Genomic DNA, 14,492 nt, shown 5'->3' with positions numbered 1-14,492 from the left:
CACCAGCAGCTCATCTGATTTACTTTATTGCAGAACTTGTTACATCAGGGGTGTCCAATATTACCTGCAAAGGGCCGATGTCGCTGAAGGTTTTCATTACGGCCAAGCAGAAGCACATGTGACTAATCAACAGATTAAACAAGTGGAATCAGGTGTGCTGCTGGTTGTTTAGAATGAAAACCTGCAGCCACACCGGCCCTTTGTGGATAAGATTGGACAACCCTGCATTAGATAAACTGGATTTTGGTGAAACTAACACCTTGTATCTGGCAGTTGTCCTTTACATTGTGTCCAAATATTATGATGAATGGACCAACAGAAATGCTCCAAAACTTTTGGAATTCAGTCTTTTTATACTTTTAACTTCTATTGGAAGGTCAAGGACGTTCCCGTGGGTGGAACGTGGGCAGAACGTGGGCTTGTAGGGTTCCAGGTGGGCATGGGTTCTAAGTGTGTTTGGGCCATATCTTTACAGCCCACCTTAATCTCACAATAGGTCCCATCCAGGTCCCGTATGTATTGTTTAACCCCTCCTGGTCCCATCACTGACCCTGGTGGGCATACATATGTGGGGCCAACGTGGTACCCAAAGACAAAACTTACTGGTTCTCAGTTGGTCTACCCATACAGGCCAGACACATATTGGACATATTGGCTGGGAAGGTGTTCTTGTATCAGTGACCACATATTTGTATTAGTGATATTTTTTAATTATTAATAATAAACACATAAGTTCAATGCAAAGGCTTTTTTGTATCATACAGTGGCATTCAAACGTTTGGGTACCCCTGGTAAAAAAATTGCTGTTACTGCTTGTGCACCCCACAAGATTAGAGTTCTCTTAACTTTTTACTAGGTCTTAATTGCCTCAATTATGGCTTGTTCACAGAAGAAAGGCCAGAGATGCAAATTTCAAAGCTTTATAAATACTTGGACTCCTCAAACCTTGTCCCAAAAACGAAAAAACACTGATGTCCACAAAGCAGGTCATCTTTTACTTGCTTGCTATTTACAGTAACATATTGTGACAGGGGATAACCAAAACCAAAGCCACTGTATGTCACTTTCAACAGAAATTAGATATAAGGCTGAGAGACTACTTTTCATATATTCTCTCTGGCTAGACGTTTTACATTTGACTATATAAATGAATGTGGTCAAACAAACAGACTGAATAGAGCAAATTCACTCTGAGTTACACTTCAGGTTTTGTATGAAGATCTTCTCCCAGACATCTGTAAAGCTCAGTTTTGATGGGCTTGTCATGCAGCGATGGACCTCAGTGCATCACTATTGTGGACGCAGTCTTAGCTTGGTCTTTGCCCAATTTGCACCACCCTGATGAAAACACCACAAATCAATGAAGCTTCTGCATAGTCCATTTCTTAATGTCCTCAGACGTTTTCAAAACAAGACAGACCCAGCTATGTGAGCCAATAGACCCAAGTGGGTCAGCAGCACCCAACTGCAGCTGCCTGATATTTCTGAAGAAGACCTGTTTGGCCAGTCTTTAACTGTGAATCAGCAACATGCATATCCAAACATGTATCCCATTACCAGTGCAGCAGCAGGCTCCTTTTATAGTGAGGTCACACTAGTTTGCTATTTTACAGAATAGAAGCAAAGAGTAGAATTAGACCCAATATCTTGTCAATATTGTGAATCTGTGCAGAAAAACATCTGTGATGATGTAGCGGTGTGGTCAGCCTGTGGTCCTTGGCGAGGTCAGGTTTCTGTGCAGAGCCTGGAGCTCCTGTATGAGGAGAGAGATTTCCTCAGCTGTTTCCTGTCTTTGCCTCACCTCCTCAGATAACCTGTGAAGAGCGCTGCTCTGTTGAACTAGAAGGGACACAAACACACACACAGATATTACTAGAAAATGCAGAGTGATTAAACAGCTTTCACTAGAAAATGAATGGACTGTTCCTAGAGGGTAGCTAACCGGTTAATAAGGTATCCAGGGTGGTTGTTAGGGTGTTACTAGGTGGTCCAAGGGTATTTTGTGTTTGCTAGGGTATTGGTAAGTGGTTACTATAATAACTCAACTGGTTGCTGGGGTGTTGATATGAGGTTGCTATGGTATCTGAAGTGGTTGCTAGTGTACTTGTATCATGAGAGTGAGGAAACCTTTGTACATCTATTCCTATGTGAAAAAATCAGGTTGCTACACAGAAACCATATATCCAGGCCACATGCTGTATACAAGCCAAGCTTTTTCAATCAGAATCTGCTGGCTTGCTTAAAGACCCTCTTCAATATTGCCAGAGAATGAACACATGCCATCGTTGGTGTCTTTTTTGATTAGAAACAAAACACGGGACATTATCTCACCCAGGAAAGTGAAAATTAGGATAAGTGTGAGCAGGATGAGAAATGCAGCTGCACACATCAAGGAGTAGCGCCACCTAGTGGGAATGCACACATTGCTGAGCTGATTCAAATGGGACCTTCTCCTTTGATGGCCTGTTTGAAAGACAACTGGCCTGTCCAGCATCTGAAAATTTCCATTAGTGGATGGAGGTTGGGGACGGGGTGGTCTGATCCCTAAGATAAGATAAAGGTCAGTTTAACAATGTAACATATTGTCACTGCCAGAACATAACCTTGTATTTGCAAAAATGAAACTTTACAGGAGAATTAATAAGTAAAGAGGTTTAAAGCAGCCATGTTGGAGTTTTTACATGCCAGATATACACAGTCAGATCAGAGTATATTGACCACCCCCGGTTTTGCACCATGGCTCAATCAGCTCCACTGACCATATAGAAGCACTTTGTAGTTCTATAATTCCAGACTGTTGTTCATCTGTTTATCTGCATACTTTCATAGCCTCCTTTCACCCTGTTCTTCAATGGCACCCACAGGCCCACCACACAGCAGCTATTATTTGGGTAGTGGGTCAGTTGCAGCACTGCAGTGACACTGACGTGGTGGTGGCATGTTAGTTAGTGCTGTGTTGCTGGTACAAGTGGATCAGACACAGTCGTGCGGCTGGAGTGTTTAAACACTGTGTCCACTCACTGTCCACTCTATTAGACACTCCTATCTAGTTAGTCCACTTTTATCAACACAGCAACAGATGGACTACAGTCTGGAATTATAGAGCTGCAGTGCTCCTATATGGTGAGTGGAGCTGATATAATGGGTCGAGTTCATTAAACCATATAAATATACAGTATATATATATATATATATATATATATATATATATATATATATTCTAGATATGTCCTTACACTCAGTATCCCATACCTTTGCTGTGCTGTTCAGTGTGTGTGCGGTGCAGGTCACTGATAGAGTCCACAGAGTGCAGTTCAATTTCAGTCAGGTCTTTATCACTGACGCGCACAAACGCTGGAGGAGGAGACGGAGTTGATTTCACCATCACTCCTGCTCAGAGAAACAGAATAAACATTTTTATAGACTAAATTGACAAATGTATTGGGGAGACACTAAATTATTTATTTAGTATTATTTTTTTAATCAAGGGTATTAAAAAACCTCAATGTCATTCAGAGTGAATTTTCCTAATTGTCTCTACTGTCCAGGGAAGGCCTTCTACTAGATTTTGGAGCATTGCTGTGAGGATTTGATTGCATTCAGCCACAAGAGCTTTAATGAGGTCAGTAAGTTGATCACTACCCCACCTGTTCCCCAACTCCCCAATTCATCCTGAGTGATGTTATGAAATGCGGTATTCCATTTTTGGTATATCACCCACTCTTATGTCACCATAAAGTGACATTTCTGACAAACGTATAGGCTCTCTTTGGAACCATAAAGTCAATGATCCTTCAACGTCTCACTCTCACAGATACTGTAATGAGAGACTACAGGTAAAACAGTTAAAACAGTCAGTTTATGTAATCCATTCATCCATCCATCCACACTCAACCATTCACACAAACCCAGGAGCATTTTGGCATTGCCAATTCACCTATCAAGTATGTTTTTGGGGGAGCAACCGGAGGAAACCTGCATGGATACGGGGAGAACACACCGAACTCCACACAGACAGCTAGCAGAGCGAGGATCGAACCCACACGCACTACCTGCAGCACACACATTGTTATTAATTTTATTGCATTTTTGACCCAATAGAAATAAAAACTACTGTTATTGCACCTTTTAGTATTATGTCTGAATTTATAGATTTTGCAATTTATAGATTTTATAAATGTGTATTGTGTTTTGGTATCCATAACATTAACAACAGGAATGTACATCAGATATCAGCTTCAGCCCAGTGTTCCCATACCGGTGTATTCCTAAACTACTGCATTCCTAGTTTTAGAGAATACAGAGACCTCCATTAACTTTTAATGTAAGTCAAAATATGTAATATCACATTTCATCATGAAACTATATGGGAAAAAATAAAAATGGAAAAAAATATATATTTGACATGAAAAACATGATATAACTTAATAACAGTAGTATTATATTTAACCATGATAGATTCAATTATTTATCTTAGTTCACTTTAAAGTTGTTTTTTTTTTTTTTTTTTTACAAAAATGGGGCAATTCTAATTAGTTTGAGTTGTTGTGGTTTTAGAACTGAATATATTATTATTTAATAATTAGTCTTAAAATGTTTCCCATTTTTGTTACCCACAACTTTCCATTATTACATAAGAGAATTACAGATGTATATATATTAATTTTCTTTAATGTTTAAACAGGAAAAATATGATATATATATATATATATATATATATATATATATATATATATATATATATATATATATATATATATATATCCCTTATAAATAAATTAATAACTTAAAATGATTCATTATTATAAGACACTAAACAAAGTTATTAAAAACAACTGTTGGTTAAAAACAGTACTATTGGAGATCTGCACAGAATTTACTACAAACATAAAGATTTAAATCCATTAAACCTTATGAAAGTCTGTTTAATCTCACCTTGGGAGTGCATCCTCTTCAGACTGAGTGGAGAGGTGGGGTGGCTGTTTTTCAAGCCTGCATGAAAAACTCCATAAAACCATAAAAACAGGACAGCTTCAATCTTCAGACGGACTGACCCCTCATCAGAACTCAGACAGTGGGCTTACAGACTCTATAACTCTATCTACTCTATAATGGAGAACACAGTCTAGTACTGGTTTGTAGTGTAGAGTACGGAGCAGTTTAGCCCTGGTCGCTCGGCCCCAGTCTGGACTGTCCAAAATTCCCGACCCAAAATAGCTGCAGCAGCATGGAGGCAGAGACGGATATTAATAGATTCTGGGCCAAACAGGGATTCAGTTGTAATGGTGACGGAGGGGCTCCCAACATGTAGGGCCAGCCAGGCCTACACAGAGTTTAAGCTCATAAATACAGTATGATTCATATGGTGCACTGGAACGTGCACAGACAGCTCTACTTTTTCATCTTGCTCGTGTACAACCAGAGATTATTTAGTGAGGTGTGTGTGGTTTGGTTTTAGATACTCTGAATATGTCTGTTACACTGAAAAGCCATGTGTGTTTAATCCACACTGCCCTGATATGAGAAATACAAATAAAGGGTAGAGCGTGGTCGGCGTAATTATGACCGTGCGATATGCATTTAGCTATATTTAACGAACTGGTGTAGAATTATGAATTTTCACTGGTCATCTCAGCAATTTTGATACAGCTGGGGTGTCTCCTATATTTGTGCTTTTGTTGATTTCATAAATGAACTCTATTCGGATCATTTGGAGTGGCTTTTTGGTGGGGATTCGCAGCGAGTCGGTTTGCGAGTCGGTTCGCGAGTCCAGAGCGGTTTGTCTGGCTTCTCTTGGCTCTGGTAGCTAGTTTTTTTTATTAATCTTGATTGTACATTTAGAGAAGACTGCGTCTTATATACTGCACACACATCACTGCTAGAGTGCTGAAGGTGAATAGCCTAAAATTTCATTACGTTTTACATCAACATTTGTCAGATTACAGAACCGAAGCTCAGCTCGGATCATCGTTCACGCGAACCGAAGCTTTTACAAGGTTCAGATTTTCTAACGTTTGAGTTGCTTCGTGCTTGGTTGGGTATAATATAATATAATGATGGGCATAATCATGTAAAATAACCTGAATCTGCAGTATGTGAAATTTTAGGCAGTTGTTGCTTAATGTAAACTTATTGCTTTCTTAAGAACAGTTGTGACAGAGCTGCTGTGTATTCATTTCCATACATGTACATCTGTTTCTCTCTTTTTATTTCTTTATTTATTTTTTATTATTATTATTTTTAAGGCAGTTTGTTTTGCTATGCTTTGTTTTACCCATGACCTTCAGTGCAGCTCTAGTGTGAACAGTTTGAGTCCTAAACATCAGACTTCGTAGCTTCCTAAATAAGCTGAATAAGTTTGGTTTGTATGAAATGTGGCGCAGTTGAAACAGCCTTTTCTGCTGTGATCACTGACTTTTCTCTCTGTGAAATGTTTCTTTTTCAGGTAAATCCTTGGATGCTGATTATTGTTTATTCCCAGTCAGACTGCTTTCCTGAGGCACAGTTCTCTGAAATGCTGGTGCAATAGACTTTACAGTAATGTACAGTTATTATTTATTTTTTTACTAATTTGTATCCTTGCAAGTACACAACGAGAACCTGTAGTTTAGTCAAATAACCAGTGTGAATTACCTTGCTTGAGTTGGGCTATTTAATTCATAGTTGGTTGAACAACTAAAGTTGAGTGAACAAGGAAAAAACCTTAAATTTAAGTTGTTCTAGTTTGTCCAGCTGTTTGCTGATGTTTACCTTAAAGTTCATGCATGTTGAATGAAGGCAATGAATAAAATTATTGGAAGTGGTTTTATTTAGTGTGAATATTTTTTATTTTATTTTTTTATTTTTTTATCTGAAATCAATATTTACTCTGGAAATGAATTCATGTCCTGGGTCATGTTAAGCACAATCGTTTGACTGGGCCCTGACTGCCTGTCTGTGTTTTGCAGATTTATGGTGCATTGACTAGAGGCCCCATATCATGAACTGGAACCATGGCGTGTGCATACAGGGCAGAACTGCTTGATTTAAAGCCATTTCATAAAGACGCTTTTGACGACTTTCCAAAATTCCAGTCGTTTTCAGTTTTGTGACTAAACGCACTTCAAGGCATGGTCGATTGTGACGTTGTGGACCCAAAGACAACAGGTTTTACAATGTAACACTGTTTACTGGCTCCACCAACCCTTATTCTACATTCAACTGCCTATGTAATGTGGGCATGGGCTCCGAGTGGGATTGTTCATGCACTTTTACTGGGACCCCATGGTTACATCCCACACTGATTTCACATGGGTCCTACCTAGGCACCGTATGCGGTATGCAACTGGGATGGGACCCATGCTTTACTTCTCCTGGTCTCATCCCTACCCGTGCAGGCCCCACATGGACAGATTAGCTGGGATGATTCAAATGTCAGACTTTGGATAGCAGTCTGAGTTAAATGGTGGATGTGTAAACACAAGCAGGTGTTATTACTGTCTGAAAGGTAAAGACACAAAAGGGTTTATATTTGAGGAATAAATTGAGTTTATTAAATATATGAAAACATGACAATGTCTTTTGTATATAAAACCAAATGTTGAAATGCCCCCAAAATGCCCATCCGTTGGTTAGTGGTTCAGGACGGGAGAGTGACTCCATTTCCCACAATCCCGCGCATGCCTCAGTTCTCTTGTTGGCTTGTTTTTGCAGCGGCAGCGGGATTATGGGAGCGGAGTCCAATCGGGCGCAGGCTGGAGCAGAAAGAGTGTGTGTGTGTGTGTGTGTGCTGTGACTTTTAGCTGCAGGATCTGAAAGTGAACAGAGGGGTAAAATGTTGGCCCGAGTTTTGGCTAGAGGCCGCTGCGAGTTCAGCAACCGAGTGTCGAGCGGATCAGCGCGGCTGGGTCTACCGGGACAACCGGAGAGGAGCACCGCTACAGAGGTACAGCAGCGGGGGAGCTGGGAGAACTGGCTCCGAGACGTGATTGTGAAAGACGAGGGCTGCGTCCCATACCTCACACTGACTCACTACATAGTCTGTAAAAGTCGTGCATCACTATTAGAAGTGCACCCAGTAGTGTAAAGTGTAAAGTGTACAAATGCATGCGTTATATTTTATCAGCTGAATGTGAGAGTAAAGTAATTAATACTGTAGAGCACTTTCCCTACATTCCTCTGTGTGTGTGTGTGTGTGTGTGTGTGTGTGTGAGAGAGAGAGAGAGAGAGAGAGAGAGAGAGATGTCCCCTGCTGTAAAGTGCGCGCGCGCGTTTCTCATTCATGCGCATCTGCACCTCCTTGTGCTCCATCTGCTCCAGTTAATTAAGAGCACGAGAGCGACCATGCGGGAAAAGTGTCTCTCTCTCTCTCTCTCTCTCTCTCTCTCTCTCTCTCTCTCTCTCTCTCTCTCTGTCTGTCTGTCTGTCTGTCTCTGTGTCTCTCTCTCACCATCTTCATCCATCCATCTCTCTCTCTCTCTCTCTCTCTCTCTCTCTCTCTCTCTCTCTCTCTCTCTCTGTCTGTGTCTGTCTGTCTCTGTGTCTCTCTCTCACCATCTTCATCCATCCATCTCTCTCTCTCTCTCTCTCACTCAAACGGACTGACTGTGTGTGTGTGTGTGTGTGTGTGTGTGTGTGTGTGTGTGTGTGTGTGTTTATCAGTGTTTCAGTTCACTCTGCTGTGAACTGTGAACCTCCTCTACTCAGCTCAACTGTCAGTTGCGAGGGCAAGACCATTAAGGCATGGTCTGTTAGAGGATTGCAGCTCCAGGACAGTGAAGTGCAGTTATCAGTCAGTGTGTGTGTGTGTGTGTGTGTGTGTGTATAAATATGTATGCTCATACGGCCTGAAACGAGACCCATCTCTTGGTGTGTGTTATTTGTTATGATCATTAGTTGTCATGTAATGATGGTCCCTCTGTCCATAGACTTAAATCCTGTGTGTTCAGCCAGACCGCTCGGATGGCTTTTAGCCTGATTTGTAAAGAGTAAATTTCTGTCAGGGCCGCTAAGATCGAGGTGATTGTACTCCGGCTGATAGCCCAGATCAGTGAGAGCCTGTTCCAGGGCCCAAAGGTCACTTTTCTCTTTTACTGTACAGTAAGCTCCTTCAGCGGTTCAACACGCTGACCGTTAATACAATAGACCTGTTTATATGGGGGTGTATGTGGGACTGCTGGTTCAGTCTGAGTGTATGTTCTAGTGTGTGGGGGATTCTGGTTCTCCACAAGTATGGAGCTGAATATGTAGTATTAGTATGTGTGTGTGTGTGTGTGTGTGTTAACACGTGTTAACATTAGCAATGCTGCCAATTAATGAATCACTTATTGCCTCAAATCAATAGAAAACAACAGGAAATAGTGGAATATAGTTTGCTTGGAATCACTTATGATATTACTTGTATTACTTATTGTAATATACTATACTATATACCGCCGTATGGAAACTACTTTTGTCCGTATAGTAGTGGTGCAACAACTAATCAACTTAGTTGAGCAAATTAGCTGACAAGTAAATGAATAGTTGAGTAGTTGCTGATGACGCCACAAAAATTATCAGGGCCCAGAGGTCCAGTCTTTCCCTGGTGTTTTTTTTTTGTTGCAATCTATAAAATATCACTATGTCACTATTCAGCTTTCTCAGACTCAGTGTTCTTTTTTAAAACCTTTTAATTCACAGCTTCATATTTTCCTTCTGATTTGAAACCAGTGAAGATTGATTTTGACTTTAATTTGCAATAATTTCTCCTAAACATTCCTTATAAAATAAGTTGTGGAGAGGAAAATTGCCATGTTCACAGTTTCTCTCTCTCTCTCTCTCTCTGTCCCTTACCCTCTATGTGTATAGGCGTCTCAGAGGCGGACTCCTCTCTATGACTTCCACAGATCTCAGGGGGGGAAGATGGTGGAGTTTGCTGGGTGGAGCATGCCAGTCCAGTACAAAGAGAGCCACATCACCTCCCACCTACACACACGCCAGCACTGCTCCATCTTCGATGTCAGCCACATGCTACAGGTGTGTGTGTTTATGAGAGAGAGAGACTGTGTCTTTTTAGTTGGATTATATATTTTTTAAGTATATAAACTGTAATATACTGTATGTTCTAAAAGAGTGATTTGTGTCTTTGCAGACCAAAGTCTATGGAAAGGACAGAGTTAAGTTCATTGAGTCCTTAATTGTTGGAGACATTGCAGAACTAAAGGACAACCAGGTGCCTCACACACACACACACACCATTCATTTGCTCATGTAATTGTCCCATCTTCACATTTGTATGTCCGAAATGACAGAATCCTGATAGCACTTTGTTTTGAATGTAAACCTTTATATGATTAACTTTACAGGAGAAGAAAAAATAACGGGTATTAATATACATTAGGCCATAAAAATACACCAGTCAACCATAACATTAAAACTATTGATGGGTGAAATAAATAACATAATAACATTTGATTATCTGGTTATAGTGGAACCTTTAAAAGGGTGGGCAAGTGAACAATCAGCTCCTGAAGTTGTAAAAAATGGGTAGGCGTAAGAATCAGTGCCACCTTGATAGGAATTGTGACATGTAGATGACTCAGAGTCAGAGCATCTGCACAATGGCAGTTCTTGTGGGGGGTTCCTGGTATTCAGCATACTGACCTAAAGTGCTCCAAGATAGAACAGCTGTGAACTAATGACAGTCACTCAATTCAGCTTTGTCATTACAAACTCCCCGGCCAGACAGTTAATCAGCTCCTCCACCTAACTGCAGCGGCAGTTAACAGTGATGCAGCTGTTCAGGATGCTCCTCACAGTGGACCTGTAAAAGCTGCTGAGGAGCTGTAAAGAATACACAGCATTAGGCAGGTGGTTTAAATGGTATGACTGATGGGTGTAAAGTAAGAGGTTTTGATATGAGTGTAATGTGTTTGTCTTGGCTCTTAAAGAACATGAATATGTTCATAATGAGGAAAATGTCTTTGTGTGTGTGTGTGTGTGTGTGTAGGGCACCCTCTCTCTGTTCACCAATGCTAAAGGGGGAATCATGGATGACCTGATAGTGACTAAGACTGATCAGGGGTATCTGTATGTGGTGTCCAACGCTGGCTGTGCAGACAAAGACTCTGCCCACATGCAGGTAGGTGACAGTAAGGTTAAGACAGGTGAGCGAGGAAGGCAAGTATACTCTCCTCAAATATTTAGAATTGTAAATTCTGTTCAGACAGTGTAAAGTATGCCCCCTTGGTCAAACTGCATGTTTTCTTGATTTTCGAACTAAAAATTAGCGAAGAACATACATCTGTACATTTTAACACTCAATTAATGTTTATTTGCTTAAATGATCAGGGAATAAATATCACAACATGCTGCATGCACAAAGGTAAATGCTAAATCAAGCAAACAATAGAAATTATGCTATAGATATTTGTAGGAAATGCTACATCCAAGTTTCTGTTGAGGATATGTTCACGTATTTACATTTAGAAAATCACCAAATATGAACAGGGGTGCCCAAACTTTTGCATATGAACCTATATGTCATTGAGGACTTCGAGATTTTACAGTAAAGCACTATAAAACTACAACTTTTATCAAAACCTATATAATTAATTAAATCTGTCAATCAGAAGGTCCTAGTTGGCTTCATGATTACAAGACCACAAACTGTCGGGCTTGAGAGCTGGTGTTCTGCTTTGTTGGGTTAATTTACACGTCTGGTTTCCTGCTTCTGTGTTTGTTTGCAGGCCAAGCTGCAGGAGTTTAAAGCTGCAGGTCATGATGTTGATTTGGAGCATATGGAAGAAAGTTTGATCGCCCTCCAAGGTACGAATCATTAGTTGTACTGTGTGTGTGTGTGTGTGTGTGTGTGTGTGTGTGTGTGTGTGTGTGTGTGTGTGTGTGTGTGTGTGTGTGTGTGTTTTGCATACATATAAATATATATTCACACAAATGTGTTTATCCTTAGGCGTTCATTTGTCTGTTGTTGCATATTTCAATCTGTGTGCGCGTATAGGTCCATCGATGGCCAAAGTTCTGCAGAAGGGTGTGTGTGATGATCTCAGGAAGCTGACCTTTATGACCAGTGTTTTGACCCCAGTGTTTGGCATCCAGGGCTGTAGGGTCACTCGCTGTGGATACACTGGGGAGGATGGTGTTGAGGTGTGTTTGTGCATTTTTATTTATATTTATATGTGAAAATGGTGACAGCACTGATAAATGATCATCTACAAAAGCTAGGTGGGTTATTTGGTAACAAATGTAATAATATATATTTAAAACAGTAAGTATAAAAAACATGTCCTTGGGGTAAAGGGGAAGACCGTTAAATTAGATTTGTCACACTTCCTTGTAAAAATGTGTGTCTGTCTGTCAGATATCAGTTCCGCGTGACAGTGTAGTTGCACTGACTGAGAGGCTGCTGGTCAATAGTGAGGTGAAACTGGCCGGCCTCGGTGCCAGAGACAGCCTCAGGCTGGAGGCAGGGCTCTGTCTCTATGGCAATGACATTGACGAGACCACAACACCTGTGGAAGCCACCCTTGTCTGGACCATTGGTATGTCTAAAACCAAAGTACTTTGTGTTGAATTTATATTCGCATTTTTGACTTGGTTTTTCTGTGCATGCTCGCAGGTAAACGGCGGCGGCAGGCCAGGGACTTCCCTGGAGCTGAGATCATTGTTCCGCAGATTAAAGCCAAGACTCAGAGGAAGAGGGTGGGACTGATCTCCAACGGCCCACCTGTCAGACAACACACCCCAATTCTCAGCCCTGATGGCAAAGTTATAGGTAACATGCATGTACATAGCAGCAGTCAGGTGTAACGACACAAATTGTTTCAATGCAGTTAGCTTTGTAATGGGGTGGTGCTGAAGTCTAATTACAGCAATTAATAGACTTTCAAAATGCATGTGAAATCAGTCTACAACAATATCAAAAAGAAATTCAGTCCTGCTGAAATTGGAATAGAATTTGAGCTGCATGTCATTCTCTGATGCATTATTTCATGTCTTATTCAAAACTTCTCTCATAACTCCCTCCTTTTTTCAGGTGAGGTTACAAGTGGATGCCCCTCCCCCTGCCTCAAGCATAATGTTGCCATGGGTTACGTGGAGACAAGCTTTAGTAAAGCGGGAACACCCATTCAGGTGGAGGTTAGGAAGAAGATGGTACCAGCTGTGGTCAGCAAGATGCCGTTCGTGCCCACAAACTATTACACTGGACATTAAAAACGGTCGCGGGTGGTCATAAAGAGATTCACTGTTGGTTGGTCAGTAATTGTTTTCAGACCAGTCTGATAATGTCTAGTGCTCTAGGTACCATGCACTGGACATATGAGATAAAATAATGCATTGGATGCAATGCAACAATTTTAATATACAAACACACAATAATGCTGTATTTTGACAGTCAAAGTTTTGGAGGATGCAGAGAATTATAAGGCATTCCAAAATGCGTACACTTGCTCGCGTGCGCACACTCACGCACACACACACATGCAGTACATATAGGGTGATTGGTTGCATTTAATGACACATGACTCTGGTTGAAATGTCTATTACTGTTAACAATTAAGTGAGTAAAAACCTGATTGCCAACAGGCAAAGATTTCTTTAATATTATAATTTTGCTTGACTAGTCTCAGTAGATAAATATTACCAATAGAATAGGACACTCTGGAGCAAAAAAACATGAACCTATTGGCCCCAAGCCTAATGCCAGAGGGGGGTAAAAAGTCCCCTCAGCACGGAGCTGTAGATCAGTGAAACTGATGTTCTCTGGAATGATGGATGGTGCTCCATCCAACATCCATCCATTTCCTAACAATGATTGGGTTGGGTACAACTTGTTATAGTCCTAACAAGTTAGTTAAGCTTGCAAGCCAAGTTATCTTGTGGTACCTAAAAACACTTGCATGGTGCTTCTTTCTTTTATAAAATATATATAATAACTATAAATTAGTACAAAAATAATACACTAATCAGGCTCAAAGCGTTGAAAACGCTTGATGCATCTACTCACCTAACTACACAAGATACATTTTGACCAGGGAAGCTTAAACTTTTGCATGCCACTGTACCTTCTCCTTCTCCACAGAAGCCATATGTTGCTGCATTATGCAGTATTAGCCTGATTTCACTTTAGTGTGCGGGCCTGTGTGTGAATGAAGCATCTGTTTGGAAGGACACTTGCTCTGTTTGACCCACTTTGTCATACTGGAATAATTTCTGTGCTGTCCAGGGACCAACCACTGACTTGATTTATATAGAACGAGAGGTCTAGATTACTCTCAATAATAATAATAATAATAATAATAATAACTAAAACAAAAATGCTATTAGATATTAGCAAGAACATGCACACATATTACTTAACAACATCTTATGACCTCTAGCTATGTGCCTTGGATTGCGTAATTGTAATACAGTCCTGCAGTAAATAGATTAACCGTTTGTTTAGATACAGGACCAGTAATTTTACTCTTTTTCTTGGCATCTATAATATGTTTAGTATGTTTGCTAAATCTCCTGTT

The 14,492-nt window shown here is 40.5% G+C and overlaps 2 protein-coding genes across 2 annotated transcripts; one reads left to right on the top strand and one right to left on the bottom strand.

The window, feature by feature from the left end:
* Positions 1-1,540: 1,540 nt before the first annotated feature.
* LOC140556781 (uncharacterized) lies at positions 1,541-4,989 on the bottom strand. The gene is made up of 4 exons (XM_072680849.1): positions 4,936-4,989; positions 3,253-3,390; positions 2,332-2,544; positions 1,541-1,839 (listed from the first exon to the last, which is right to left on the bottom strand). Exons 1-4 carry the CDS (start codon positions 4,946-4,948, stop codon positions 1,703-1,705), a joined length of 501 nt encoding a protein of 166 aa, XP_072536950.1. The 5' UTR covers positions 4,949-4,989; the 3' UTR covers positions 1,541-1,702.
* Positions 4,990-7,714: 2,725 nt separating this feature from the next.
* amt (aminomethyltransferase) lies at positions 7,715-14,280 on the top strand. Its single transcript, XM_072680850.1, has 9 exons — positions 7,715-7,924; positions 9,826-9,993; positions 10,109-10,189; positions 10,967-11,098; positions 11,706-11,784; positions 11,975-12,120; positions 12,335-12,515; positions 12,593-12,748; positions 13,010-14,280. Exons 1-9 carry the CDS (start codon positions 7,814-7,816, stop codon positions 13,186-13,188), a joined length of 1,233 nt encoding a protein of 410 aa, XP_072536951.1. The 5' UTR covers positions 7,715-7,813; the 3' UTR covers positions 13,189-14,280.
* Positions 14,281-14,492: the final 212 nt, after the last annotated feature.

This window comes from Salminus brasiliensis, chromosome 6 (assembly GCF_030463535.1).
Source record: "Salminus brasiliensis chromosome 6, fSalBra1.hap2, whole genome shotgun sequence".
Taxonomy (NCBI): Eukaryota; Metazoa; Chordata; class Actinopteri; order Characiformes; family Bryconidae; genus Salminus; species Salminus brasiliensis.
The sequence above is the reverse complement of the archived record's forward strand: the minus strand, read 5'-3'. Positions and strand labels throughout refer to the sequence as shown.

What these genes read in the sequence shown, in the direction of transcription:
- amt (XM_072680850.1), top strand. Translation starts at nt 7,814, where the DNA reads ATGTTGGCCCGAGTTTTGGCTAGAGGCCGCTGCGAGTTCAGCAACCGA. An exon ending in CAGAACTAAAGGACAACCAG is followed by an intron (nt 10,190 to 10,966) that starts GTGCCTCACACA and finishes GTGTGTGTGTAG; the next exon opens with GGCACCCTCTCTCTGTTCAC. An exon ending in CTGGGGAGGATGGTGTTGAG is followed by an intron (nt 12,121 to 12,334) that starts GTGTGTTTGTGC and finishes TCTGTCTGTCAG; the next exon opens with ATATCAGTTCCGCGTGACAG.
- LOC140556781 (XM_072680849.1), bottom strand. An exon ending in CACTGAACAGCACAGCAAAG is followed by an intron (nt 2,545 to 3,252) that starts GTATGGGATACT and finishes ATCTTATCTTAG; the next exon opens with GGATCAGACCACCCCGTCCC. An exon ending in CCTAATTTTCACTTTCCTGG is followed by an intron (nt 1,840 to 2,331) that starts GTGAGATAATGT and finishes TGTCCCTTCTAG; the next exon opens with TTCAACAGAGCAGCGCTCTT.